General features: G+C 45.7%; 1 protein-coding gene across 1 annotated transcript; it reads left to right on the plus strand.

Annotated features, from left to right (window-relative positions):
* Positions 1 to 27,773, plus strand: LOC132891124 (E3 ubiquitin/ISG15 ligase TRIM25-like). Its single transcript, XM_060928586.1, has 6 exons — positions 1 to 599; positions 2,253 to 2,348; positions 2,507 to 2,740; positions 2,875 to 3,055; positions 27,194 to 27,248; positions 27,397 to 27,773. Exons 1-6 carry the CDS (start codon positions 21 to 23, stop codon positions 27,431 to 27,433), a joined length of 1,182 nt encoding a protein of 393 aa, XP_060784569.1. The 5' UTR covers positions 1 to 20; the 3' UTR covers positions 27,434 to 27,773.

The following is a 27,773-nucleotide window of genomic DNA, read 5'->3' on the forward strand; positions in this document are numbered from 1 at the left end:
CACTCTGACAGTGCAGGAAAATGGCAGAGGCCAATATTTCAGTCGATCAAGAGGAGTTTACATGTTCAATCTGTTTGAAAATTTTGAAGGATCCTGTGACTATCAACTGTGGACACAGTTTCTGTATGGAGTGTATTAACACCTACTGGAATGCCAGTGATCACAGAGGAATCTACAGTTGCCCTCAATGCAGAGAGACTTACTCTCCAAGACCTATTCTACGCAAGAACAACATAATTGCTGAAGTGGTGGAGAAACTCAAGAGAACAGCTTCCTCTGTTCCCCAATACGCTGGACCTGGAGATGTGGCATGTGATTATTGCACTGGCAGAAAACAAAAAGCTATCAAGTCCTGTCTTATGTGCATGGTTTCCCTTTGCAAAACTCATCTTAAACCTCATCATGAAGTTCCAGCTTTGATAAACCACAAGTTGGTTAAAGCTTGCACAGACTTACAAGAAAGGCTCTGCAGTCGCCATGACAAACTGTTGGATATCTACTGTCAAACCGACCAGACATGTATATGTTATTTGTGTATGGTGGATGAACACAGAGGTCATGATACTGCCTCAGTTTCAGCAAAAAGAACTGAAAAACAGGTGAGAACTAAAATAGTTTGGAATCTAGAGTCCGTGTATCATCCAGTCAATCTGGCAAACGAAAAACAAGTCAATGTTTTGTGCTTTTTTACGAGGCTGAAGTTGGCTACACACCTGACTGTAATGACGCTATTGCACCTGTAGGGAGGCTCATTTACCGAGGCTACATTTGGCTTTCGATTTGCAGTAACAGTAAGGGTCTGGTCCCACAACACCGATAACTATACCTACTGTATAACTACAACTCTGACTATCCCTCTGCCTGAATTTAGTTTCAGTCTGGAGCAGTCATCCCACAACTATAATCCCCACTGCAATATCGGTCGGTCCTGCCACTCAGGGAAATCCATGCTTTGTATTGTATTTTTTTATTTTCTGTGAATCCATATTCCATGATGTCATGATGCAACGAGGATGTACAAAGATGCCTGAGGAAAATAGCATGTGCTCAGACAATGTCACATGGAAACAATTACCTGATTGGTCAGATGTTTTATCGGATCACGTCCAGGCCTGGAAAAATCACTCCAGAAGCAATCTCACCGATACGGATAAACCCAGGCCTGGGCTATAGGTATCGTTATTGGTCTGGTGTGAGCACCAACTACATAAACTGCAGGGGACCCATTTATTTATAGTTATCGTTATAGTTGTAGTTCTAGTTGTTGGTATTGTGGGACCAGGCCTTAACATGACTTCAAGGCAGGAGATTAATGGCTTAAACAATTTGGGCCACTGAAAACTCACTTCAGCAACTGTTTAATTTTTTTTCCATAACGCTAATAATCAGCAAAATTTTGTTTGTGACTTAAGGCAACACGCCCACTTATGAGACCAGAACTGTTCCACTTTTGCTCCCATTGAGATGATCGATGTATTCTAATGTTGTGTTCAGATTCACTCTCTCACTCACTACATGAGTGAGATGAATGGCCTGGCTGAGCCACCACAGAATGTCTAGCCTTGTGAGCTCTCGTATACTATTCTCCTTTCCTAACGAAGTGCCTTGCACAGTAAGGTAAGACAAACGATGTTGTGCCTCCATCATGTTGTCTCGCTGGACCTCCAGACCTGATGCCAAGTGATGCATAAAAAAGCCACAAACCTGACAGGTATGGAAGTTGGCCCACAGTGACAACTGACTTGCTGAGTGATGCCATCCGTTTGAGTGGCTCTTCTGCATGTCATCTGGTGGTGTGCCATTGACCCTGTTGGGTTCATCTGCCACATTGGCAGCAGGGCGCTTTTTGGTGCAGTGCCTTATTGGTGATGCACTATTTAACCCATAGTTGGAACCCAGGCAGGTGCTACCACTCTGGGTCAGCCCGGACCTGGGAGCAATGGTCATTAAGGGGTACCTCCACTTTCCCCAGTACTCAAGTCCTCCCGGACCTGAGACTCACCACCGGTTGCAGTTTAAAGTCACACCCAGGACAATGGTCAGGTGTCTACATACATTTTTACCCCCATATTTTTTTAAGTGTGCACTTCCAGTATTAGAAAAGGGCTTGTCTATAAAAACCACATATGTGATCATAACAATTATTTGGTTTCAAAGCCACACTATGGGAATCAATGGCACAATGTTGTTTAGCTATATATCATATCGTCAAAAGGTACAAAAAAAGCTGAGTAACATTTATTTTTCCTCAGAGTCAGGTGGAGGACATGCTGAAGGAATGCCAACAGAGAATCTATAAGAAGCAGAGGAAGGTGCAGAAGCTGCTACAGACTGTGGACATGCTTAAGGTGAGTATTTGATGGGGCACAGATTTCAGAGCTCAGTCAAAGCTTCTACACATACAGTACATCATGTGAATTAGATGTGTTACAGGGTCACAGAAATAATACGATTCCTTAATAGCGCTACAAATATACATTCAGCTTTACTCCATGTCTCGTAACAGAGCGCTGCACAGGGAGCTGTGGAGGACAGTGAGAAGATCTTCAGTGAGCTCATCAGCTCACTGAAGAAAAAGTGCTCAGAGGTGACAGAGCGTATCCGAGCTCAGGAGAAGGCTGAATTGAGTCGAGCTACGCAAATCCTGGGGAAACTGGAGCAGGAGATTGATAATCTTAAAAGGAAAGATGCTGAACTGTTGGAGCTTTCACACACAGAGGATCATGTCCATTTCCTCCAGGTAATAATGAGTAACTGGTATGCAGAGGGAAGTGTCCTCTGAAAATGATCCAAGGCTGAAATTAATACACACTTCTGATATCACGTGGATTTGTTCTTAAAATTCTCTCTCTCTCTCTCTCTCTCTCTCTTTAGAATTTTAAGTCTCTCTGTATCTCTTCTGAAACTGAGGACTCCTCCAGCATTGCTCTTAATCAAAGTTTTGTATTTCATGGGGTGAAAAAATCTCTTTCTGAATTGAAAAGGCAAGTTGGTGACTTTGTCAAGGAACCTGTCCAGGACCAAGCGATTTATGAGAAAACAACCCCGAAGCAAGGTAAGATGAGCTGTGATGCTGAGAGGCATAATACCGGTAGGGGGGAAATGTAGGTCTCCAGTTTCATTTCTGAGGGCCATACTCTAACTCTACATCAGGGTTCCTCAAGTGTTCTTTGAAGAGTTAAGATTATTTTAGGCCTGGCTTATACTAGCCTGACCACGAGTTGGCCTAGTGGTTAGCGTGTCTGCTTCTCAACCAGTAGATTGTGAGTTTTGCTTGCGATCGGGTTATACCAAAGACCATCATAAAAATGGTACCTACTGCTATCTGGTGAGGCATGCCACAATATGGATGTGAGCAGGGAGTCAAACTTTCACGGTTAACAGTGGACCAGACCCCCACTGTAATCTTAGCTATGTAATAGGCGAGAGGCCTAGGACTACTGAAATGGAGATCAGTGCTGCCCGATGTGCCTTGTGGCATGGGAAGGACTTTTTTTTTATTTTTATACTTGATTACACATCTGTATTCAGAAGCAGCAGCAACACATGCAGCATTGTTCACACACTTGTCCATGTACCTTTGTACTTCTGGAAGATTCAAAGTGATAGATAGATAGATAGATAGATAGATAGATAGATAGATAGATAGATAGATAGATCGATCGATCGATCGATCTTTATTGATCCCTTTGGGAGGGTTCCCTCAGGGAAATTAAAATTCCAGCAGCATCATTACAGGATAAACAGAGAATAGAAAATAGAGAAAACTTCTAGATAAATTAAGTATTTACATATACAAATACAACCCTGATTCCAAAAAAGTTGGGACAAAGGACAAATTGTAAATAAAAATGGAATGCAATGATGTGGAAGTTTCAAAATTCCATGTTTTATTCAGAATAGAACATAGATGACATATCAAATGTTTAAACTGAGAAAATGTATCATTTAAAGAGAAAAATTAGGTGATTTTAAATTTCATGACAACAACACATCTCAAAAAAGTTGGGACAAGGCCATGTTTACCACTGTGAGACATCCCCTTTTCTCTTTACAACAGTCTGTAAACGTCTGGGGACTGAGGAGACAAGTTGCTCAAGTTTAGGGATAGGAATGTTAACCCATTCTTGTCTAATGTAGGATTCTAGTTGCTCAACTGTCTTAGGTCTTTTTTGTCGTATCTTCCGTTTTATGATGCGGCAAATGCTTTCTATGGGTGAAAGATCTGGACTGCAGGCTGGCCAGTTCAGTACCCGGACCCTTCTTCTACGCAGCCATGATGCTGTAATTGATGCAGTATGTGGTTTGGCATTGTCATGTTGGAAAATGCAAGGTCTTCCCTGAAAGAGACGTCGTCTGGATGGGAGCATATGTTGCTCTAGAACCTGGATATACCTTTCAGCATTGATGGTGTTTTTCCAGATGTGTAAGCTGCCCATGCCACACGCACTAATGCAACCCCATACCATCAGAGATGCAGACTTCTGAACTGAGCGCTGATAACAACTTGGGTTGTCCTTCTCCTCTTTAGTCCGAATGACACGGCGTCCCTGATTTCCATAAAGAACTTCCAATTTTTATTCGTCTGACCACAGAACAGTTTTCCACTTTGCCACAGTCCATTTTAAATGAGCCTTGGCCCAGAGAAGACGTCTGCGCTTCTGGATCATGTTTAGATATGGCTTCTTCTTTGAACTATAGAGTTTTAGCTGGCAACGGCGGATGGCACGGTGAATTGTGTTCACAGATAATGTTCTCTGGAAATATTCCTGAGCCCATTTTGTGATTTCCAATACAGAAGCATGCCTGTATGTGATGCAGTGCCGTCTAAGGGCCCGAAGATCACGGGCACCCAGTATGGTTTTCCGGCCTTGACCCTTACGTACAGAGATTCTTCCAGATTCTCTGAATCTTTTGATGATATTATGCACTGTAGATGATGATATGTTCAAACTCTTTGCAATTTTACACTGTCGAACTCCTTTCTGATATTGCTCCACTATTTGTCGACGCAGAATTAGGGGGATTGGTGATCTTCTTCCCATCTTTACTTCTGAGAGCCGCTGCCACTCCAAGATGCTCTTTTTATACCCAGTCATGTTAATGACCTATTGCCAATTGACCTAATGAGTTGAAATTTGGTCCTCCAGCTGTTCCTTTTTTGTACCTTTAACTTTTCCAGCCTCTTATTGCCCCTGTCCCAACTTTTTTGAGATGTGTTGCTGTCATGAAATTTCAAATGAGCCAATATTTGGCATGAAATTTCAAAATGTCTTGCTTTTGACATTTGATATGTTGTCTATGTTCTATTGTGAATATAATATCAGTTTTTGAGATTTGTAAATTATTGCATTCCATTTTTATTTACAATTTGTACTTTGTCCCAACTTTTTTGGAATCGGGGTTGTATAAAAAAGAACAAGGTATGGGAAAAGAAGAAAGAAAAAGAAAAAAAGTCCAGCAGGAGAGGTATTGCACATTATATTGCACATTATATATGTATAATAATATTGCACATAATATTGCACATTGTCCAGTATTGCTTTTTGTCAGGCTAGGCTAGGCTAATGCTCCTTCCTGTCCTCTGTCCTCCTGTTACCCCTCCTCCCACCCAGAGAGGAGTTGTACAGTCTGATGGCGTGAGGGACAAATGAGTTTTTATGTCTATTAGTCCTGCACTTGGGAAGGAGCATTCTGTCACTGAACAGGCTCCTCTGGTTGCTGATGATGGTGTGCAGAGGGTGATGAACATCCATGATGTTCAGTAGTTTGTCCATAGTCCTCTTCTCTGCCACCATCACCAGAGAGTCCAGCTTCATGCCGACCACAGAGCCGGCCAGCCTGATCAGTTTGTCCAGCCTGGATGTGTCCTTCTTGGATGTGCTGCCCCCCAGCACACTACGGTGTAAAACAGGACACTGGTGACCATGGACTGATAGAACATCCACAGGAGTTTCCTGCAGATGTTAAAGGACTGCAACCTCCTCAGGAAGTATAGCCTGCTCTGTCCCTTCTGTACAAGTGGTTGGTGTTGCAAGTCCAGTCCAGCTTGCTGTCCAGCCACAGCCCAAGGTACTTGTAGGAATCCACAGCCTCCACCTCGACTCCCTCAATCAGAACTGGTCGTGACCTTGGTCTGGACCTCCCAAAGTCAATGACCAGCTCCTTGGTCTCCACTCTTGATATCCACTAGATACTATGTCAGAGTTGAAACATTCCCGTTTAGCAGTTTGCCACATCGACTAATTGTATGAATGTATTCTGGGACACACATTTGTCACTGTACAGCATTACATTATATTACATTAATGACATTTAGCAGGGGCGGCACGGTGGTGTAGTGGTTAGCGCTGTCGTCTCACAGCAAGAAGGTCCGGGTTCGAGCCCCGTGGCCGGCGAGGGCCTTTCTGTGCGGAGTTTGCATGTTCTCCCCGTGTCCACGTGGGTTTCCTCCAGGTGCTCCGGTTAACTGGTGACTCTAAATTGACCGTAGGTGTGAATGTGAGTGTGAATGGTTGCCCGTGTCTATGTGTCAGCCCTGTGATGACCTGGCGACTTGTCCAGGGTGTACCCCGCCTTTCGCCCGTAGTCAGCTGGGATAGGCTCCATCTTGCCTGCGACCCTGTAGAACAGGATAAAGCGGCTAGAGATAATGAGATGAGATGAGACATTTAGCAGACGCTCTTATCCAGAGCGACGTACAACACACTGGAGAGCAGTTGGGGGTTTGGCACCTTGCTCAAGGGCATTTCAGCTTTTCCTGCTGATCCAGAGAATCAAACTGGCAGTCTTTTAGTCCCAAAGTTGCTTCTCTAACCATTAGGTCATGGCTTTCCCAGCAGTATAGAGACTTTAAACACATATAAATTGCTTTCTCTTTGAAACTGTCTGACATCATTGCAATTGTCATGAGCTGTGTCTCAAATCAAAAACTACTGTGTGATTTCTAATCCCCAAGTGTCACGCCCAGCGTGGCCATGCTGGGGGTGCGCACTGCCCCTTTTGAATAGTAAACTTGAACTTGGCCGTTTCTCTCCCTCCAGTCTGAAGGGGGAGCTGTCTAGTACTGCAACACCTGTGCTAGACAAGGCCAGGAAGTTCAAATACGGGCCCAAAATTGGCATTCGGGAGCTGGCTGCTGGCTTTGGGGTTTGGTTGTGTTTGTTGTCCTGCTACGTGGAGGCCCTGCACGGGCCGACGGGAGCAGGTTTCTTTCTTTTTATTCTTTTTATTTATCCCTAGAATTTATATATTAATAAAGTACGGGTTAACCTGAACAAACAGTGTGGTCTCCTTTTATGTTGTGCCTGCTTTGAGCTAAGTGGTCATGACATATGGGGGCTTGTGCCAAAACCTTATTTGATTGGAAGTGGCTTATCACCTTTCGGTGGTAATACTGTGTGTAATTGTTGGGGATTTGCATCGTTTTGAGAATTCAGGTTAAATTGTCTTAGGATAATTGGAATTTGGTATTGTTTTTCTTTTGAGTATATTTTTGGATAATACATTGTTTTAAATTTGGGAGCATTTTTGTTTATTTCTTTGATTATTAATTTGGAGTGGCGAGGTGCGTTGTGCTTGCGCTTCTGGATGACATATTGCGGAGTTATCCATTTCCCCAATTAGAACGCGTTGGCGTTTGGGTTAGCTGCTGTGTCACTGAAGCCTGAGCAAGGGCACCGCCTTGGAAATCCGTCTGGAGTGGCGTTTTGTCAGGACGGCACGGATCCAACGGTATCGGTGAGTAAATGATCCTTGCTCTTGGGCTTAGTGTGAAGACAGGTTAGTTAGTGGGGGGTAAATGTTTAGGGTGAAACTCCATTGTCATCCTGTGGTGCGAGTGGCAGTTCGCTTCGCCCAGTAAACGTTTCAGTTGTCTTAATTGTTAATTGGGTAAGTAGTTTACTTTTGTTTGGAATTAGTTTTATTTGTTTGGGAGCCAGCTTTGGTATTTGTTTAAGCCAGTTGCATTAGAGTAGTTGTGGCCGTGTGGTCATTTGTGTATTGGTATTCGATTGTGGATTATTGCGAGAAGATGAGCACTCTCGAAAAGTTTTTGGAATCTCCTTCTGAGATTTTGTTTGTGGCGCTGACCAAAGATCAGTTGAATAGTGTGGCCCATCACTATGACGTTCAATTATCAAAGGCAGCGTTAAAAAAGGAAGATTTAGTTCGGGAGGTCCGTGCTGGGTTAGTAGAGATGCAGGTGCTTCCTGACAGGCCCAGGGGACACCCGAAAATGAGCGACTCCGGCTCTAGTGAGCAGACTCCGCCTATGGCAAGTTTGTCTTTGTCGTATGACCAGCAAGTCCAAATTTTACAACTGCAGCATGATTTTAAGATGAAGCAAATGAAATTGGAGGCTGAAATTATGCGAGACAAACTTGACCAAGAGCTTGAGAGTAGACGTTTGGAGAAAGAAAAGGAACGCGAGTTTGAGATGGAGAGGCTTATGGTGATGATACACGGGGCAACTTTTTGGGCAATGTTGCCGAGCAATGTTGTTGGGCAATTGCGTTTTGACTCTTTTCTATTGAGATTGGGCAACATTGTTTTTTTCTGAATGGTTTTGATAATCTCTGGCAACTTTTTGAGATAAGCCAATCAGAACGCGAGTATTGAGTCATGTGACCTCCGGTGAGGTTCGGATCAGAAATTTCAAACAAATATGGCGGCCGCTCAGTGTCAGTGGAGTGAAGAGATGGAGAGACTCCTCATCTGTTTTTACGCCGGTAAGTTGTTATTTTAATATTCTATATGGAGGAATTTACCTCACCAAAGCTCTAAAAAACAACAGACAGCTTGATTAAATGGTCACAGCAAAAATTAAGACGTCGATTTTTTTTTTTTAGCTAACTGTAAACTGCCGTTGCTAACTGTTGTTGCCCATTGTTAGTTGCCCTGAAAAGTTGCCCTGTGTCTCACCTAGTTGCCCGTTGCCAGCAACATTGCTCGGCAACATTGCCCAAAAAGTTGCCCCGTGTATCATCACCTTTAGGCAGCTGGGCCATAGAAGGTTCACGCTGCATGCTGCACACTACACGCTACACGCGTGTAAAGAAAAGTGGACAAACGTAGCATGACTTGCTCTGGGCCATAGAACGGCGTTCACGTTGCACGCTGCACACTTCACGCGTGAAGCGTGAAATGAACATGCACACTTTTTTCTAGGCGTGAAGATGGAAATTCCAGTCAATGCATGCGGTCACCGCCGCGCCAGCCAATCAGAACAGGTCTAGGGAGATAACTCTATGCTTTCAGGGGAAAACTTCAGAAAAAATATAATTGAATGGTATAATTGAAAAATAGTTCTTCATCGGGATTGTCAAGCAGATTATAGAATGTTCGGTGAAATTCACCACGGGTTTCTCTCAGAAGGAAGTGTTCTCGGCTCCAAATTCTGTTCCTTTTTCTCTTCCTCTGTCTCAGTAAAAGCAGAATGAGGCAATCGTCGTCATCCGAAGAGTCCATATTGTTGGTTACTCGGTCAAAGTAGAACAGACGCAACACGTGAACATCCAAGCATGAAGTTTAATGGCCCAGGGTCCAGTTCTTCACGTGAACGTGTAGCGTGCAGCGTGAACCTTCTATGGCCCAGCTGCCTTAGGCTTGAGCGCATGAGACTGCAGCTGGTAGCAGAGGGCAAACTCGGCAATGCTGCGCCCGCTCCTCAGTCGTTGGCCAGCATGATAAAGTTTCTCCCTAAGTTTAATGAGCGTGATCCCGATGATTTTTTTCCTTATTTGAAAACATCGCCTCTGAACAAAGATGGAGTGACAATGATAAAACCTTATTGTTGCAGACTTTGTTGATTGGCCGTGGGCAACAGTCATTTGTTGCCTTGCCTGTATCAGAGAGAAAAGTGTACCAGTCTGTTAAGAAGGCCGTGTTGAAATCTTACGAGCTCATACCTGAGGCGTACAGACAGCGTTTTCGATCTTGGAAAAAATCTGACAAGCAGACTTATTCAGAGTGGGTCGGAGACTTGTCTAGTTTTTTCCACCGTTGGCTTACGGCCTCATCTCATCTCAATATCTGTAGCCGCTTTATCCTTCTACAGGGTCGCAGGCAAGCTGGAGCCTATCCCAGCTGACTACGGGCGAAAGGCGGGGTACACCCTGGACAAGTCACCAGGTCATCACAGGGCTGACACATAGACACAGACAACCATTCACACTCACATTCACACCTACGCTCAATTTAGAGTCACCAGTTAACCTAACCTGCATGTCTTTGGACTGTGGGGGAAACCGGAGCACCCGGAGGAAACCCACGCGGACACGAGGAGAACATGCAAACTCCGCACAGAAAGGCCCTCGCCGGCCCCGGGGCTCGAACCCAGGACCTTCTTGCTGTGAGGCGACAGCGCTAACCACTACACCACCGTGCCGCCTGGCTTACGGCCGAAAATGTGAATTCATTTGAAGAGCTCTGTAATTTGATAATATTGGAACAGTTTAAAAATACTTTGCCTGACAGAATTACAACTTATCTTAACGAAAATAAGGCTAACATTCCATCTGAAGCTGCAATTCTAGCAGATAATTTCTCTCTCACGCATAAAATTCCATCTCGTGTTTTTAGTTCTGACACAAATCGCAGGGGGGTGCGTCCTACCGGTGTTAGTGGATGCCAATAGCAATGTAGTGTTACCTAGGAAGCTACCTGGGTTTGATCCTAAAAAGGACTGTAATTATTGTTTTGGTCAGGGTCATTGGAAGTTGAATTGCCCTGTTTTGTTAGACCGTGATAAAGGGAAAAATGATGCGGGCAAGGTCGGTCTCTGTGCCGCGTCTGTACCTGCACGGTCTAAGCGGAGTTCAAGAAGAGCGCCCGTGAAAAAATTTGATCGGGGTCAGTGCACAGCCTCAATTGATACGTCAGTGACTACATCTGATTTTGTTGTACCTAGTTTAGTTGAATATACACCTTTTGTCTCTGATGGATTCGTTTCACTGGTGGGTGATTCCCAACGTATTCCAGTGAAAATCCTGCGCGATACAGGCGCTTCAGAGAGTTTTGTTTGTCAGTCTGTGTTGCCATTCTCCTCTGTATCGGACACGGGGAATGTTGTATTAGTGAAAGGAATTAGTTTGCAGTCTATTCCCGTGCCATTGCATAAAATTCAACTTTTTTCTGGTTTTGTGGATGGTGAAGTAGTCATTGCTGTTCGTCCTTCGTTGCCTATAGAGGGAATACATGTAATTATAGGGAATAATTTGGCACGTGACTGTGTTTTCCCTAAACAGGTTTCACCTTCACGAGTAGTTATGACTAAGGCTGTCCAATCTGGTGAAGTGGACAGTAGTCAAAAAGATTTCCCTGATGTGTTCACGGCTTGTGCGGTGACGCGTGCCATGGCGCGCGCACGTGATGCCAAGCCATCTGATGTATCTAAGGTCTTGCCTGCTCATGTGTTTGTTCCAAAATTACCAGCCCCTTTGTTGCAGTCTGACATTGTTGAAGCTCAGAGAGAGGATGCAGGCTTAAACAAATATTTTGATTTGGTTGAACGTGATGTTGATGATTTGGACCGCAGTTATTTTGTTAAAAATGGCTTATTGCTGAGACGGTGGTCACCTAGGGGAGATTCTGTTGTGAGAGAACAGATCTTTCAGGTGGTGATGCCGGAAAAGTTTAGAGAGCTTGTGCTACGTGCAGCTCATGGGGAAGCAGCAGGTCATTTTGGAGTAAGGAAAACCTATAATCACCTGCTGCAGCATTTTTATTGGCCCCGGATAAAGAAAGATGTAGCTAAGTTTGTTCAGGCCTGTCATGTTTGTCAGGTTGCTGGCAAACCAAATGTTGTTTTTAAGCCTGTGCCTTTGAAGCCAATTCCCTCTCTTTGTACACCTTTTCAGCATCTGATTATTGATCGTGTAGGCCCGTTGCCTCAGTCTAAGTCTGGATGTATTTATTTGTTTACAGTAATGTGTCAAGCCACTTGATACCCTGCTGTATATGCATTAAGATCTATAACTACAAAGTTGATTTTTAAATCTCTATCTCAGTTTATTTCTGTGTTTGGCCTTCCTAATGTCATTCAAAGTGACTGTGGCTCAAATTTCACGTCGAAGACCTTTGTAGCAGCCTTGAAACAGCTCCACATACAACATAATTTGAGCAGTGCATATCATGCACAAAGCCAAGGAGCTTTGGAACGTTTCCATGCTACCTTGAAGTCTCTGCTGCGTGCGTACTGTGTGGAGATGGGTCGGGATTGGGAAGATGGACTACCTTGGCTATTGCTGGCAGCTAGAGCAGGAGAGCACTGGTTTTAGTCCTAACGAGTTAGTTTTTGGTCATCAAGTTCGAACCCCTTTGTCTGTTTTGTCCAGTGATTTTGATCCTTCAGAATTGCCAAAGTCCTTGTCTGATTATGTGTGTGGTTTTCGACGCAGGTTGCTTTTGGCCTGTAAAATGGCCAATGATAATTGGACTGCAGCTCAGATAAAAATGAAAAAGTATTATGATCGTAAGGCTCAAACTCGTGTTTTCAGCCCAGGCGATCAGGTTCTCCTTTTGCTGCCAAGTTTTCTGGACCGTACAATGTAGTTCGACAGGTCTCTGAAACGAATTATTTGGTTGCCACGCCCGAACGTAGGCGTGCAACACAATTGTCACGTTAACCTCCTCAAGCCATATTATGCATCTGTTCATTCAGCTGGTACCGCAACAGAGGTGTCTGTTGGTGTAGTTGGGTCTGCAATGGTTTCTGAGGTAGATGGGCCCTGATGATGAAGTATTACATGCTCGTTTAAATAATTCTGAGATGTTGGCTCAGTTGGATGTGGTCCTGGGTCATATAGAGCCTCAACAAAGAGATCAGTTAAAGACCTTAATTTTAGAGTTTTCTTCTTTTTCAGATGTTCCCTCCTGTATGTCATGGGTTACACATGACTTACAGGTTGGTGATGCAGAGCCGGTTCGTCAGAGGTTTTATCGTGTTGGCCCTGACAAACGTAAGTGCCTAGATGATAGTGTGCAATATCTTCTAGATAATGGTCTGGCTGTTCCGTCTAGTTCCAGTTGGTCGTCTCCGTGTCTGCTGGTTAAGAAACCCGACAGCACATACAGGTTTTGTACGGATTACAGAAAGGTTAATGTGGTTACAAAACCTGATTCGTATCCTTTACCCCGTATTGAAGACTGTGTTGATCAGGTGGGTGCAGCTCGATACGTTAGTAAATTTGACCTTCTTAAAGGTTACTATCAGGTGCCTCTCACTCCCAGAGCTCAGGAGATCTCTGCGTTTGTGACACCGAATGGGTTATATTCTTATACCCGAATGCCTTTTGGGTTGCGCAACGCCCCCTCCACTTTCCAACGCCTCATGAATCAGGTGGTGGGGGGACTGGAGGGGTGCGCTGTGTATCTCGATGATGTGTGTTATTCAGAGACGTGGGAAGATCATCTCCTCCGAGTTCGTTTGCTGTTTGAGCGGTTTGTGGCAGCCACTCTCACAGGTAATTTAGCCAAGTGTGAATTTGCGCAGGCTACAGTAGTCTATCTTGGCCGAGTGGTGGGTCAGGGTGAAGTCGGGCCTATAAGGGCAAAAGTACTGGCCATTGATGGTTTTCCTCGTCCTGCGACGAAAAGAGTTAATGCGGTTTTTGGGCATGATAGGCTATTATAGGAACTTTTGCCAGAATTTCTCTTCTGTTGTTGCACCACTGACTGATTTGTTAAAAAGTTCAGTGCAGTTTGTTTGGACATCTGATTGTCAACGTGCATTTGACAATGCTAAATTGCTTTTGACTTCTGCTCCTGTCCTGTCTGCACCTAGGTTAGAGGACCCTTTCCAGCTTCAGGTCGATGCTAGCCAGGTAGGGGCTGGAGCAGTCCTCCTCCAAAAGGATGAGACTGGGATAGATAGACCTGTTTGTTATTTTTATAAAAAATTTAACTGTCACCAACTTAATTACTCTACTACTGAAAAGGAGGCCCTGGCTCTAATATGGGCGCTCCAACATTTTGATGTTTATGTTGGTGGTGGAGTGCATCCGGTGGTGGTCTTCTCTGACCACAATCCTCTTACCTTTTTGTCCTCCCTGCAGAATGCTAACCAGCGCCTAATGCGTTGGGCTCTATTTCTGCAGCCTTATAACCTGTCAATACGGCACATTAAGGGGTCTGACAATGTGATCGCTGACGCGCTGTCTCGGGCTCCTGATGCCTGTTGGTAGGGTAGTCTCTTCTCCGTAATCTTCTCTTTGCTCCTCTGTTTTTTGCCCTTAAATCGCTGTCCAGGCGCCGGGACGTGCTGGGTGGAAAGCATGTGTGGGGCAGGGTTTTCGATTTTAGGGGGGGAGGTCACTACTTTTGATGTGTTTGTGTTGGGGTGGGTGTAAAAATAAATAAATAAAAAAAAGTGGTAATGGTAAAACAAAATTGTGAAAAGAAATGGTTAAAAATGGTTAAGAGTAAATGGTAACTGGTAATTCCTTTGTTTTTTGTTTTTGGTAGATTTGGCTTTAGTTATAGTTAATGCTGTAGTTGTAGGGTGAACAGAGTCCCTTATATGGGTCTCTGTCTTTTGGGGGGAGTGATGTCACGCCCAGTGTGGCCATGCTGGGGGTGCGCACTGCCCCTTTTGAATAGTAAACTTGAACTTGGCCGTTTCTCTCCCTCCAGTCTGAAGGGGGAGCTGTCTAGTATTGCAACACCTGTGCTAGACAAGGCCAGGAAGTTCAAATACAGGCCCAAAATTGGCATTCGGGAGCTGGCTGCTGGCTTTGGGGTTTGGTTGTGTTTGTTGTCCTGCTACGTGGAGGCCCTGCACGGGCCGACGGGAGCAGGTTTCTTTCTTTTATTCTTTTTTATTTACCCCTAGAATTTATATATTAATAAAGTATGTGTCAAGTGTATGTGAGCATCAGGGTTTCCCACACTTGAAAGGGAAGGACTTGGACACAGGATTCCACTCTTCTTGTATTTTATTGGTTTTCAGTGGAACTGACGTTAGAATCAGAAGTAGAATCAGAAGTAGAATCAGAAGTAGAAGCTAGAAGCTTGGAGCTTGAAGCCGAAGTTAGAAGGTGAAAAACCTTTAAACATACAAACATAAAATAAATGTATGAATAAATGCCTGTATTTCTACAACAAAGCATGTGCGAATAAATGCTTGTTTTTCTATAACTAAGCCCAAGTTAATTAGGCAACAATATATAAATATTTATGTATAAGGTAAATTAAGTATATTTTACCATTTTTAATCATTCAGGTAATATGTTGCTGAACGAAATAAATGAACAGAAAACCAGTTTTAAACTAAGAACTGTTTTAACCATTAGCCCTTTCACAGACAGTTTAACTGAAGATATTTTACTACACGCCACTGATAAAGAAAGTTTAAATCATTTAACCAATCACAGGTAAGGAACAAACATTTCTCATGCCCATGGATTACTGCGTTTGCATATAAAAAGTTCAGTGGGTTTACCGGTAGCCTTTTTTTGTCCTTTTTCCCTGATGTGCTGTAAAGTTTGTGTTAGTAGCGAATTCTCTTTGCAGCTGCTGCGCTGCTGCTTCGTTACAAACTGAATGTCAATTCTGCCTAGCGTTCTAGAACGACCGCTGCCCTGCTATTGGCTGCCCTGCTAACTAGCGTTGTGATTGGCTGCCTGTTCAGCGCAGCGTGCGCGTGCTGGTAGCGCAGCGATTCAGCGTAGCAGGAAGTGGCGGAGGCAGCTGTCAATCATGTGAGCCTGCGTTCAGGCACTCCTTGTGGCAGGTCGCCGCAACACCTCCCACTCGATCTTGGTGTGGCGCGACACGGGAAGATCGCACCCATCAGGCGAGCTGGTCTCTGCTGACTTGTTCCTCCACTGGGAGGAGGACAATGAGGCGTCGCACATCCCGATGCAGTGTGGTACCCTGTGGGTCCCAGGACTTTTCGGTTGGCTTTGGAGTCTTCACCTGAGCACGTCCACCTAGGGGGACTTTCACATGGACATCCCGGACAATGCCTTTGGAGTCTGCATTCACGCTGACCACTCTTGCAGGCTTGAATTGCCCCCTCAGTGCGTTTTGGTCGCAGAGCCACACTATGTCTCCAACGGCAACATTCCTTTTTGCAGTGTGCCACTTGCTGCGGATGAACAGGTTCGGACCTGCAAGTTGGCTCCAGGACCTCCAGAAGTGGCTAACTTGTGTTTGCATTTCTCGCAGTCTCTTGAAGGGGTAGGTGGTGTAGTCTACTGTTTTGAAGTCTCCAGTTTGTGTGGCTCGGCCAAGCAACAGTGTGTTTGGGGTTACGTAGTTGATGCGGTCCTCTTTGAAGGCCTGTATCCGCCCTCCACACATCAGGATTCCAGTTACTTGATCTTTGTATACAAGAAGCCTGTCAGTAGTTGTATTTGGGAAGTTCACACCTTCTTGCGCTGCCAGACATAGTTTCAGGAACACGTTTTTCCTTCCGCTGACAGTGATGACGCCAGATGAGGGTATTGCCTCCCACTTTGCTTCATCTCCCCTCTTGGCATGCAAGAACTTCTTAGCCGCCCTCCAAATCCATGCAACCGTCCCGACCAGCCGTCTTAGACTGCTGAAGCGCCTTTCGTCCAATAGATTTTGGACTGCTGCTACTGTTGGTGGCGGGTTTCTGGACTTGGATTGTGCTTCGTCCTGGACTGCAATTGGGCTTTGTGTCTTCAGCTGACTTCGGGTGAGTACAGCAGTGAATGTTTTCTTCTGCATTTTTATGACGTTGTCTCTTGCCTGTGCAGCAACATCTTTCGCTGACTTTTTTGGCCACTCACTCTCAGGAAGCTGAAGGAACTGCGGACCTGACTGCCACTTGGATTTCTCGATTAGGTCATCAGGACTGGCCCCTCGGGTGATAATATCTGCAATGTTCTCGGCACCTGGAATCCACTACCAATCTCGGATGTCAGTGCTGCTCTGGATCTCACCAACTCTGTTTGCGTAGAAGGTTTGGTATCCATAACTTTCACGCTGTATGGCACCCAAGATGGTCTGGCTGTCGACTAGATGATACCACCTCTTGACCTCGATTCGGCAGTGCTTTTGGAAGTAATTCTTCAGCCGTGCTGCAAAGACTGCTCCGCACATTTCTGCTTTCACAGGGTCACCTTTATGGTCAAGGGGGGTCAGCTTAGCCTTGGCCTCAACTAGCCTTACTACGACACCATGGCTGCAGCTCCAACGCAGGTACAGCACGGCACCATATGCACACTCACTGCCATCAGAGAAGGTGATTGCACATGGTCTTTCAGCTGGATCTGGCGGTGTGAGAGCTCTGGGAAATCTAACTTGGCTCAGCTCAGCATACTCTTCGAGGAGCTTTATGGCATCGTCTCTGAGCTCTCTGGACAAGGCAGCATCCCAGGTGTCTTCTACGCAGTACATGACTTTTGCCTCTTGGAAGGCCCTGCGGATCAGGATGGCTCCCTTCTGTTTTGCTGGGGCCACAAGGCCGAGAGGGTCATAGAGACCAGAGACTTGGCTTAACAGCTCTCTTCTGGTTAGTGGGTCAGGGGTTTGTTCTCTCACTTGTTCTTTCAACAGGTCCTGGCCGAGGCGCATTTTCTTCTTCTTCTTGGAGAAGTTCACTGCAACCATGACATGTAACTTGTCATCGTCGACGGTGTAGCCGAGGCCCAGGGCTTTGTTATCCTCTTCGGTGAGTTGGTTTGGCAGGATCATGGTGTTTGACTCGATCTTCTCACCTCTCGACTCGCTCCTCCCACTTTGATCCGAGTAGATCCAGGGCTTCATGAAGAACCCTCCTGCTTGAAGGATCTGCTCAATGTTGGATGTAAGGCGTTTCAGGTGGTCGAGGTTGGTGTGGGAAGTCAATATGTCATCGACATAGGCATCCTCTTCGAGGACACGTCTCTCCTCTTTGAAGTGGTTGAGTGAAGGCAGGCTGGCAGTCTCTCGCATGGCAACTTGGGCTATGCAACCAGCAGGTTTGTCTCCAATGACAGCTGCAGTGCGCATGGATCTTGCGAAGTGAGTCTTGGAGGTGTGGGCCGTTAAGGCGACTTCCTCAAAGAGGTCTGGGTGTGTGCCTCCGATGGTTTTGCCAAGCGGGCCATCCCAGAGCACCAGGTCACCGACGGAACGAACCTTCTGGGGTACCAGCTGCCCTTCTTTGTGGCTGATGAGGAGTTGGATCTCCTTTGGTCTTGCCAGATCTTCCAGGGAGATGTCTGAGAAGATTTTCTGCAGTTTTTTCGCTGGGACATGTCTGTGGACTTCTGCTATTTTGTCAAGTCCATAGCAGATGAGTTGGTGTGCTTTGAGTGTCCCTCTTGGGGTGCTGACTCGTATCTTCAGCAAATAGCGCTTGGTTGCAACAGACACCTTCATCCCTCCAACGCCATGAACCTCCAGCGTAACGTCTTCACTTCTCAGGTTCAACTTGCTTGCAGCTTTGTGCGTTATGTAGTTTGTGTCTGATGCCAGGTCGATGAGGGTCCCGACACTCTGTCCGTCATTAGCAGTGACATTGAGGAGCATTAGGATGACTGGGTACTCGGTGAGGCAGTGTTCATCTAGAAGACCTCTCTCAGCAGCACTGGAGTTGAATGCCCTGGACGCTATGTTGCAGAAGGCATCTCGACACTGTTGTGCCAGCTCTGGTGTGAGTTTGGAGAGGAACTGCTCCTGGGTTTCAGTGAGTCTTCTGCCCTTAGCCCTCACTGGACTGAACTTGGGTGTTCTTTGGGACTGGGGTCTGGTAACTGGACAGAGGAGGAAGTGGTGTTGATCTTTGCATTCTGGATTCCCGCACAGGTAAGTGGTTTTCTTGCAGCTTTCACCAGTGTGGACTTCGAGGCATCTTTTGCAGGCACCGAGTTGTTGTGCTGCATCCCTCTTCTCCGATGGCTTTAGGTTGGTTCTAAACTTTCTGCAGAAGTACAGTTTTCTTCTGTGCTTTGGGTCACCACAGACGATGCAGCCTGCTGCGTCACTGTTGGATGACACTGCCGGACTGTTGGTTGCTTTTGTTCTGGCTTGCTTCAGGAACTTGGTCTTGTCCTTGGCAGGTTCAACGCCATCTTTCAGTTGGTCAAGTTGCTCATATATGGCTTCCTGTGACTTTAGGTAAGCCAGCAGCTTGTCAAAGCGGTTGTGATGGTCCACAGCGTTACTCACATCAGCAGTATAGGTGAGCCAGTCTTTCTTTAAAGTTTCTGGAAGCTTGCCCTCAATGGATTTGGTCACAATAGGGTTCTTTATGGTCTCGGCATTGTCCAGTTCATTTAAGTCATAGAGAGCTTTTTCCACTGTTTGGATGAGCTCGATGACTCTTCTTGGCTGGCCGGCTTTGACTGCAGGAGTTGCTTGTAGATCTTCAATGATCTCGAGAGCAATGTTGGCTTGGTTCCCAAACCGGTTATCCAGGACTCTGAAGATTTCGTTTGAGGAGCTGTAGGTCGACAGGTGTAGGTTTTCGGCCACCTTTTCATCGATGCTGTCGAGCAGCTGGAATTTCTTGACCTCTCTAGACCCTGTCGGTTCACCCTGCTTCTGTAGAGCTTCCCACTCCTTCTTCCACCTGTAGTAACTTCGCTGGTTGCCAGCAAACTTTGGAAGGGCTGTGGCTTTCAGCTTTATTGCTGGCACTGGAGCTGTACGGTGGACAGTGGGCTCTTCAGATTCTGTCTTGATTTTTGCAGCTCTGATGAAGGCGGCCTTGCGTGACACCAGCTGGGGAAGTTGCACTTCGAGCTCTGTCATGCGGTGATCAAAGTCTCTTTGCTCTGCAGCGGGAGCCCAGCGGTTCCAGTCACGGTGCGCTTCTTTGGCCTTCAGCACCAACGTCTCAAAGTGCTTCAGCATGAACTCATATGCCTCCAGAGTCACGTCGAGCTGGGCAGAGGAGACATTCTTGCAGTCAGCTTCAGCGATGTATAGAGCAAGGGGCAGCTCTTTCTCCCCATATGATTCCCAGAGTGTTTGTTGAATTAGGAGCTTTGCTTCTTTAGTCCTCTGCTTACAGTATGCCTCTATCTTCTCCAGGTCGGCTTTCTTCTCGGCGCCCAGGTCCTCTACAGCGGCTGCGGCTGCTTCTGCCATGTAGGCGGCCTCAATCTCTTCGTTTGCCTCCATGAGTCTCGAGCTTTCTGCTGTAAGCTTGTTGAAGTTTTGCTTTAGCTCCTCCACAGTCATCTCTGAGTGTGTTCTTGCAATGCAGTTAGCAAGACGGGAGAAAAGTCTTTTGGCTGTGGATCGCTCTGTTTTCAGTTCTTCTAATGACTTCGCCATTTCGTTTCTTTTTTCCAGATGACTTCAAGCTTTATCCTCCAGGCCCCCAGGTGAAGTGTCTTCCCTCTCTGTTGGGTTGTGGCACGAGTGGAGTCTTGCTTCTTGGTCACTGGTTTTGGTTTGATGCACTGGTGCAGCCGTGATTCACTGGCAGTTGTCTGGCAGTCGTCAGTTTCCACTGGTGCATCGGTTTTTCACTGTCAAGTGTATGTGAGCATCAGGGTTTCCCACACTTGAAAGGGAAGGACTTGGACACAGGATTCCACTCTTCTTGTATTTTATTGGTTTTCAGTGGAACTGACGTTAGAATCAGAAGTAGAATCAGAAGTAGAATCAGAAGTAGAAGCTAGAAGCTTGGAGCTTGAAGCCGAAGTTAGAAGGTGAAAAACCTTTAAACATACAAACATAAAATAAATGTATGAATAAATGCCTGTATTTCTACAACAAAGCATGTGCGAATAAATGCTTGTTTTTCTATAACTAAGCCCAAGTTAATTAGGCAACAATATATAAATATTTATGTATAAGGTAAATTAAGTATATTTTACCATTTTTAATCATTCAGGTAATATGTTGCTGAACGAAATAAATGAACAGAAAACCAGTTTTAAACTAAGAACTGTTTTAACCATTAGCCCTTTCACAGACAGTTTAACTGAAGATATTTTACTACACGCCACTGATAAAGAAAGTTTAAATCATTTAACCAATCACAGGTAAGGAACAAACATTTCTCATGCCCATGGATTACTGCGTTTGCATATAAAAAGTTCAGTGGGTTTACCGGTAGCCTTTTTTTGTCCTTTTTCCCTGATGTGCTGTAAAGTTTGTGTTAGTAGCGAATTCTCTTTGCAGCTGCTGCGCTGCTGCTTCGTTACAAACTGAATGTCAATTCTGCCTAGCATTCTAGAACGACCGCTGCCCTGCTATTGGCTGCCCTGCTAACTAGCGTTGTGATTGGCTGCCTGTTCAGCGCAGCGTGCGCGCGCTGGTAGCGCAGCGATTCAGCGTAGCAGGAAGTGGCGGAGGCAGCTGTCAATCATGTGAGCCTGCGTTCAGGCACTCCTTGTGGCAGGTCGCCGCAACAGTATGGGTTAACCTGAACAAACGGTGTGGTCTCCTTTTATGTTGTGCCTGCTTTGAGCTAAGTGGTCATGACACCAAGTTACACCTGTCCCAGTGTTTGGGGTCTCAAAATATTTCCCCAACCAGCTTTTCTGCAGTGGCCAGGCTGGCCCATAGTGTGTTTGCAGTTATCCTTCTCACAGGGGTGCCACAATAGGGCATCTGTGTTGGCATGCAGTTGCCCTGACTGGTTGTGTATAGAGAACCTGTAGTCTTGGAACAGACCCACATAGTGTTGTAGTCAAGTCCGCTTAAACCGAGACCAAGTCAAGACCAAAGTGTATCGAGACCAAGACTTTGAGGGGTTGAGATCAAGTCAAGACCAAGGTCAAGGCAGGGTGAGCCCAAGTCAAGACCAGGACCAGACCAGTGTGTGTGAATATGGGTGGGGGAGGGGTGACAGCCGTTAACAGGAAGAAACTTTTCAAATTAGCAATGAGTCATGTTATTGGTCACATTTGAAGCAGGGAATTTTACGTCCAATCACAGTAACAATGTTTACAAATAAATCGGACAATACTCAGGCAATTTAGTGAAATCATCACAATTGTGGTCCGGTCTTAAAATAAAATCCTGAGGCCGAGACAAGACCGAGTAAAAATATGGTTGATTCTGAGACGACCGTGGCCTTCAAAAAAGTGGTCCTGAGATCAGTCTCAAGAACTGCAACATTACTATCTGCCCCTTTGGCTCTTACATGGTTACACAGTAGTTTCTCTCTGCTTTTTGAGATGGCATATAATAAGCAATGAGGAATTGGCAGTGCTGGACTGTAGGAGCAGATGCTTGACTGTAATCCCAGCATGTGGCTGTTTTTAGTGCTGATAGGGTGTACTGATCCTCAAGGAACATGTCAAGCAGTCAATGCAGAGCTTTAACCTCTAATGCTAACCCCAACTGCATCACTGAAGAAGAAGTAGTCTTTGTCACATGCACACTCAAGCACAGTGAAATTAATCCTCTGCATTTAACCCATCTGAAGCAGTGAACGCACACACAAGTGAGCAATGAGCACACACACATACCCCAGGGAGCAGTTGGGGGTTAGGTGCCTTGCTCGAAGGCACTTCAGCCCAAGGCCGCCCTATGTAAACCTAACCACATGTCTTTGAACTGTGAGGGAAGCCCACACAGACACAGGGAGAACATGTAAACTCCACACAGAAAGGCTCCCATCGGTCACTGGACTCAAACCCAGAACCTTTTTGCTGTAAGGTGACAGTGTACACCACTGTACCACCCATGCCTGTTGCTTCATCCAAACACCTACAGAAGTTTACCACCATCTGATTCAGAGCCTCATTCATACAGGCCCATGGCCACCCATGGATTTCTTTCCGGGGCTCTGTTTTCCTTCCACAGTCCAAAGAGATGCAGCTTACATCAGCTGGCTACTCTAAATTGTCCATAGGTGTGAATGTGAGTGTGACTGGCTGTCTGTGTCTCTGTGTTAGCTCTGTGACGGATTAGCGACTTGTTCACGGTGTACCCCGCCCCTCATCCAATGTCAGCTGGGATTGGCTCCAGCTCACCTGCGACCTGCAATGGGTGAATAGTATAGAAAATGAATGAATGAATATATTCTACTATTCTGCTCTATCAGTGGCTGGATTGAAAACAAGACAAATTTGATTTAGACACGACCCACAATGGGTTGATCTAACCTAACAAGATGGGTTTCACATGTTCCCTCAGTGTTTCCATGGGTTTCCTCCAGGCTCTCCAGTTTCCTAACCTCTAAAACATCCAGATAGGCAGATTGGCTACACTAGATTGCCCCTGGGTATGAATGAATGCCTTGCAATGGACTGGCATCTCATCCAGGGTGAGTTCTCCCGCCTCATGCACCCCGTGTTGCCAAGATTGGCTACAGATTCCCCACAACCAGGATAAACCAATAATGCATGCAGTGATATTTTGACTTTAAACACTACTTTTGAAATTACTGCCACCCTTCATGAGTAATATTTTCTATAGAATAGCATATGGAAGTATTTCACAGAACACAGTTAGTCAGAAGTTTACATACACTCATCATGGACCTTCTTCGATGTAAAAAGTTATTAATGCTAATATAACGCGGCACGGTGGTGTAGTGGTTAGCGCTGTCGCCTCACAGCAAGAAGGTCCTGGGTTCGAGCCCGGCGAGGGCCTTTCTGTGTGGAGTTTGCATGTTGTCCGCGTGGGTTTCCTCCGGGTGCTCCGGTTTCCCCCACAGTCCAAAGACATGCAGGTTAGGTTAACTGGTGACTCTAAATTGACCGTAGGTGTGAATGTGAATGGTTGTCTGTGTCTATGTGTCAGCCCTGTGATGACCTGGCGACTTGTCCAGGGTGTACCCCGCCTTTCGCCCGTAGTCAGCTGGGATAGGCTCCAGCTTGCCTGTGACCCTGTAGAACAGGATAAAGCGGCTACAGATAATGAAATGAATAGGTGGAAGAAATAATACAAAGGCAAAATAAAAGCAAAATAATAATAATAATAATAAAAACAGTATAGTACGAAATAAAGGTAAATGTAGTGCAAAATAGGCAGTGTAATACAAAAATAAGGCAATGATCGGACGTAGCAGCAAAAAGGGCAGTAATGTGCAAACAATGTAAACAGATGTAAACAGTCAAGGAAACAGCAGCAAAAAAGGGCAGTAATGTGCAAACAAATGTAAACAGTCAAAGACAGTTTGCAGGGAGGTAGTCCATGGTTATAGACTCCTGTCAGCTGTTCAGGAGTCTGATGGCGGAGGGAAAGAAAGGGTTCTTTAGTCTGACAGTCTTACATTTCACACTTCTGTACCTCCGGCCTGAGGGTAGACGTGTGAACAGTCCATGCTGGGGGTGGGTGGGGTCTTTGAGGATGGAGGCGGCTTTCCTGTGGACTCTGCGGTGGTAGATGCTCTGTAGAGAGGGCAGTGGAGTTTTGGTGATCCTCTCAGCAGTCTTCACCACCCTCTGCAGGCATTTGCGGTCCATAGCTGTAGTGCTGCCGTGCTACACAGTGATGCAGTTGGTCAGGATGCTCTCAATCACGCAGCTATAGAAGTTGCTGAGGATCTTGGGCGACATACCAAACTTCCTCAGCCTCCTCAGAAAGTACAGTCGCTGTTGAGACTTCCTAACCAGCTGTGTGGTGTTAGGTGTCCATGTGAGGCCCTCACTGATTTGAAGCTGCTCACCCTCTCCACCTCAAGCTCCCGGATGAACAGTGGCTGATGAGGTCTATAGTGTCTTCCAGAAGGCAGCAGCATAAACAGGCTGTTTCTTGGGTGAGAACAGTCCTTAATGATGTTTTCTGCATGGCGCAAGCATCTGGTGTTATACCGTATATGTCCGTCGGTGAGGACAGCTGTGTCCATATAATGTCCTATGCCGACTTCCTGACTCTCTCCAGAGCCTTTTTGTCAGCCATGGTGCAGCTCTTAAACCACACCAAGATGTCGTGGGTGATGACGCTTTCCACAGAATATTTATAAAAGGACAACAGCAGTTTCTGGGACAGGTTGACTTTTCTCAGTGGCCTCAAAAAGTACAGTCTCTGCTGTGCTTTTTTCACAAGAGCAGCAGTGTTAATAGTCCATGTGGGGTCCTGAGAGATATGTGTTCCCAAGAATCTGAAGTCGCTGACCCTCTCCACAATGTCCCCTTTGATGTAAAGAGGGGCAGGTTCCTCCCTCTTCCTCCGAAAATCTATCACCAGCTCCTTTTGTTTTAGAGGAGTTGAGTACCAGGTTGTTGTCAGAACACCAAGCAGTGAGTTTCTGGACTTCAGCCCTGTAGGCAGTCTTGTCATTATTATGTATCAGTCCTACCACAGTAGTGTTGTCCGCGAACTTAATAATGATGTTGCTGTCATGGACAGGTGTACAGTCATGGGTGTATCGGGTGTATAACAAAGGACTCAGTACACAGCCCTGGGGGGCACCAGTGCTGACGGCCAGGACTGAAGAGTGGTGGAACCCCAGCCTAACTGACTGTGTGGATGGTCTATTAGAAAGTCCTTGATCCATCTGCAGATGTGATGGCTAACACCCAGACTGTAAAGTTTGGACATCATTCTGCAGGGCATGATATTATTAAAAGCAGAACTAAAGTCCACGAACAACACTCTTGCATATGAGCCAGGTCGTTCCACATGCGTCAACATGCTGTGGAGGGCTGTGTTGATGGCATCTCCTATTGACCTCTGTATTGACCTCTCCTATTGGCTCTGTATGCAAATTGATGCTGATCCAAACTGGGAGGGAGAGAGGCTTTGATGTGTTCTAGCACCAGCCTTTCAAAGCATTTCATAACTGTTGAGGTAAGAGCCACAGGTCTGTAGTCAGACAGGCTGCTGACAGATGGTTTCTTAGGGATGGGTACAACAGTGGCAGATTTGAAGCATTTGGGGACAGTACAGGAGGACAGAGAGAGGTTGAAGATAGAAGTGAATACCTCAGTCAGCTGGTCCGTGCAGCTCTTCCTGGGATACCGTCGGGACTGGCAGCCTTCCTGGGGTTCACACCATGGAGCACTCTCCTGACCTCCTCCATACTCACTGTGAGTGCCAGGTCGCTCGTGGGTGATAACAGTGTGGACCTAGTCTCTGCCTCAGTCACCTCAAAACGTGCGAAGAAATGGTTAAGCTCCTCGGTGAGGTTCCTACTGGTACTGGTGTTTGAATCTGTGGAGCCCTTAAAGTTTGTGAGGTGCTGGATTCCCTGCCAGATGTGCCGGGGGGTCCCCCTTGCTGAAGTGTCCCTCGATTTTCCTCCTGTAAGCTGCTTTTGCCTCTTAGATGCCTCTTTTTAGGTTGGATCTGGCAATGCTGTACACTTCCATGTTGCCAGACCTAAAGGCTGTGTCACGGTCCCTCAGCAGCTGCTTGTCATCTCTTGTCATCCACGGTTTGTTGTTTTGATAACATTGTATCTGTTTCTCAACAGTGACATTTTCAATACAGGTATGAATGTAAAACAAAACCATGGATTTATAGTCCTCTAAATCCTGTTGTGCAAAAAGGTCCCAATTGGGGCACTCAAAGCAGTCCTACAGTTGTGGAATTGCGTTCTCAGGCCAAATCCTCATGTGTCTCACTCTAGGCATAATTTTCTGAATGAGAGGTCTATACGTTGGGGTAAGAAAGAGGGATAAGTGGTCAGACTGGCCTAAGTGAGGATGGGCAGAGACTTTATATCCTTTCTTAATGTTGCTGTATACATGGTCCAGTGTGTTTTGACCTCTCGTTGGACATGTAACATGCTGGTAGAATTTAGGGAGGACGGTCCATAGGTTTACATGATTAAAGTCCCCAGCCACAATAAAAAAGCACGCGGCAAATACAAATAATACAAGCAATCTCTATAAACATGATAATTAACCATTTTTAGTTTTCTGGGAGGGCGGCACGGTGGTGTAGTGGTTAGCACTGTCGCCTCACAGCAAGAAGGTCCTGGGTTCGAGCCCCGTGGCTGGTGAGGGCCTTTCTGTGCGGAGTTTGCATGTTCTCCCCGTGTCCGCGTGGGTTTCCTCCGGGTGCTCCGGTTTCCCCCACAGTCCAAAGACATGCAGGTTATGTTAACTGGTGACTCTAAATTGACCGTAGGTGTGAATGTGAGTGTGAATGGTTGTCTGTGTCTATGTGTCAGCCCTGTGATGACCTGGCGACTTGTCCAGGGTGTACCCCGCCTTTCACCCGTAGTCAGCTGGGATAGGCTCCAGCTTGCCTGCAACCCTGTAGAACAGGATAAAGCAGCTAGAGATAATGAGATGAGATGAGATGAGTTTTCTGGGAATTGAGCATTTGCTTTCTCATTCATCGAAACATGACCTAACATTTTGTTTTTGTGCCCCAGCTACAGTAAGGCCAACAGCTTTAGATTCCTCCCTAGAAGTGGACCCTTTAACAAGGTATTTATGAAACACACATCATTTTCAACTTAACAATATGCATGATGTAACATCTAAAATATTAAATATATAATGAATCAATGAATTAATCAACATTCAGATAAATAAGCACATTCTGTAAAAGAAAAATGCTTTTTCTTTTTTCCAGACAGATTTTCCGTCACCTCAAAGGAAGCACAGAATGATGTTATGTTCTGCTACTTTGTTGTTTATTGCTTGTTTGTGCAAGCTGTAAACAGGTAAACGTTTCAGCCCACACCTTCTGTAGCGTCACCCTGCCAATCTGCTCCAGGTTCCAATGATAGCCCTACAGCTGATGCAGCAGTTTAAGTTCATGAACTTCTTGTGTGTGATTTTTGCTCATTGCTGTTTACTCAGCAGAAATAATTTTAATATTTTGAGAAGTTTGATGTAAGCTTGACTTGAACATTCACATTAACGTTCTGCATTTGAAGATTGTGGGGATTTGATTTAATGTCTTGAACTAGAAAATTTACACGGGTGCACCAGTATGGAATCAATTTT

The sequence above is a fragment of the Neoarius graeffei genome, chromosome 9 (assembly GCF_027579695.1).
Source record: "Neoarius graeffei isolate fNeoGra1 chromosome 9, fNeoGra1.pri, whole genome shotgun sequence".
NCBI classification, from domain to species: domain Eukaryota; kingdom Metazoa; phylum Chordata; class Actinopteri; order Siluriformes; family Ariidae; genus Neoarius; species Neoarius graeffei.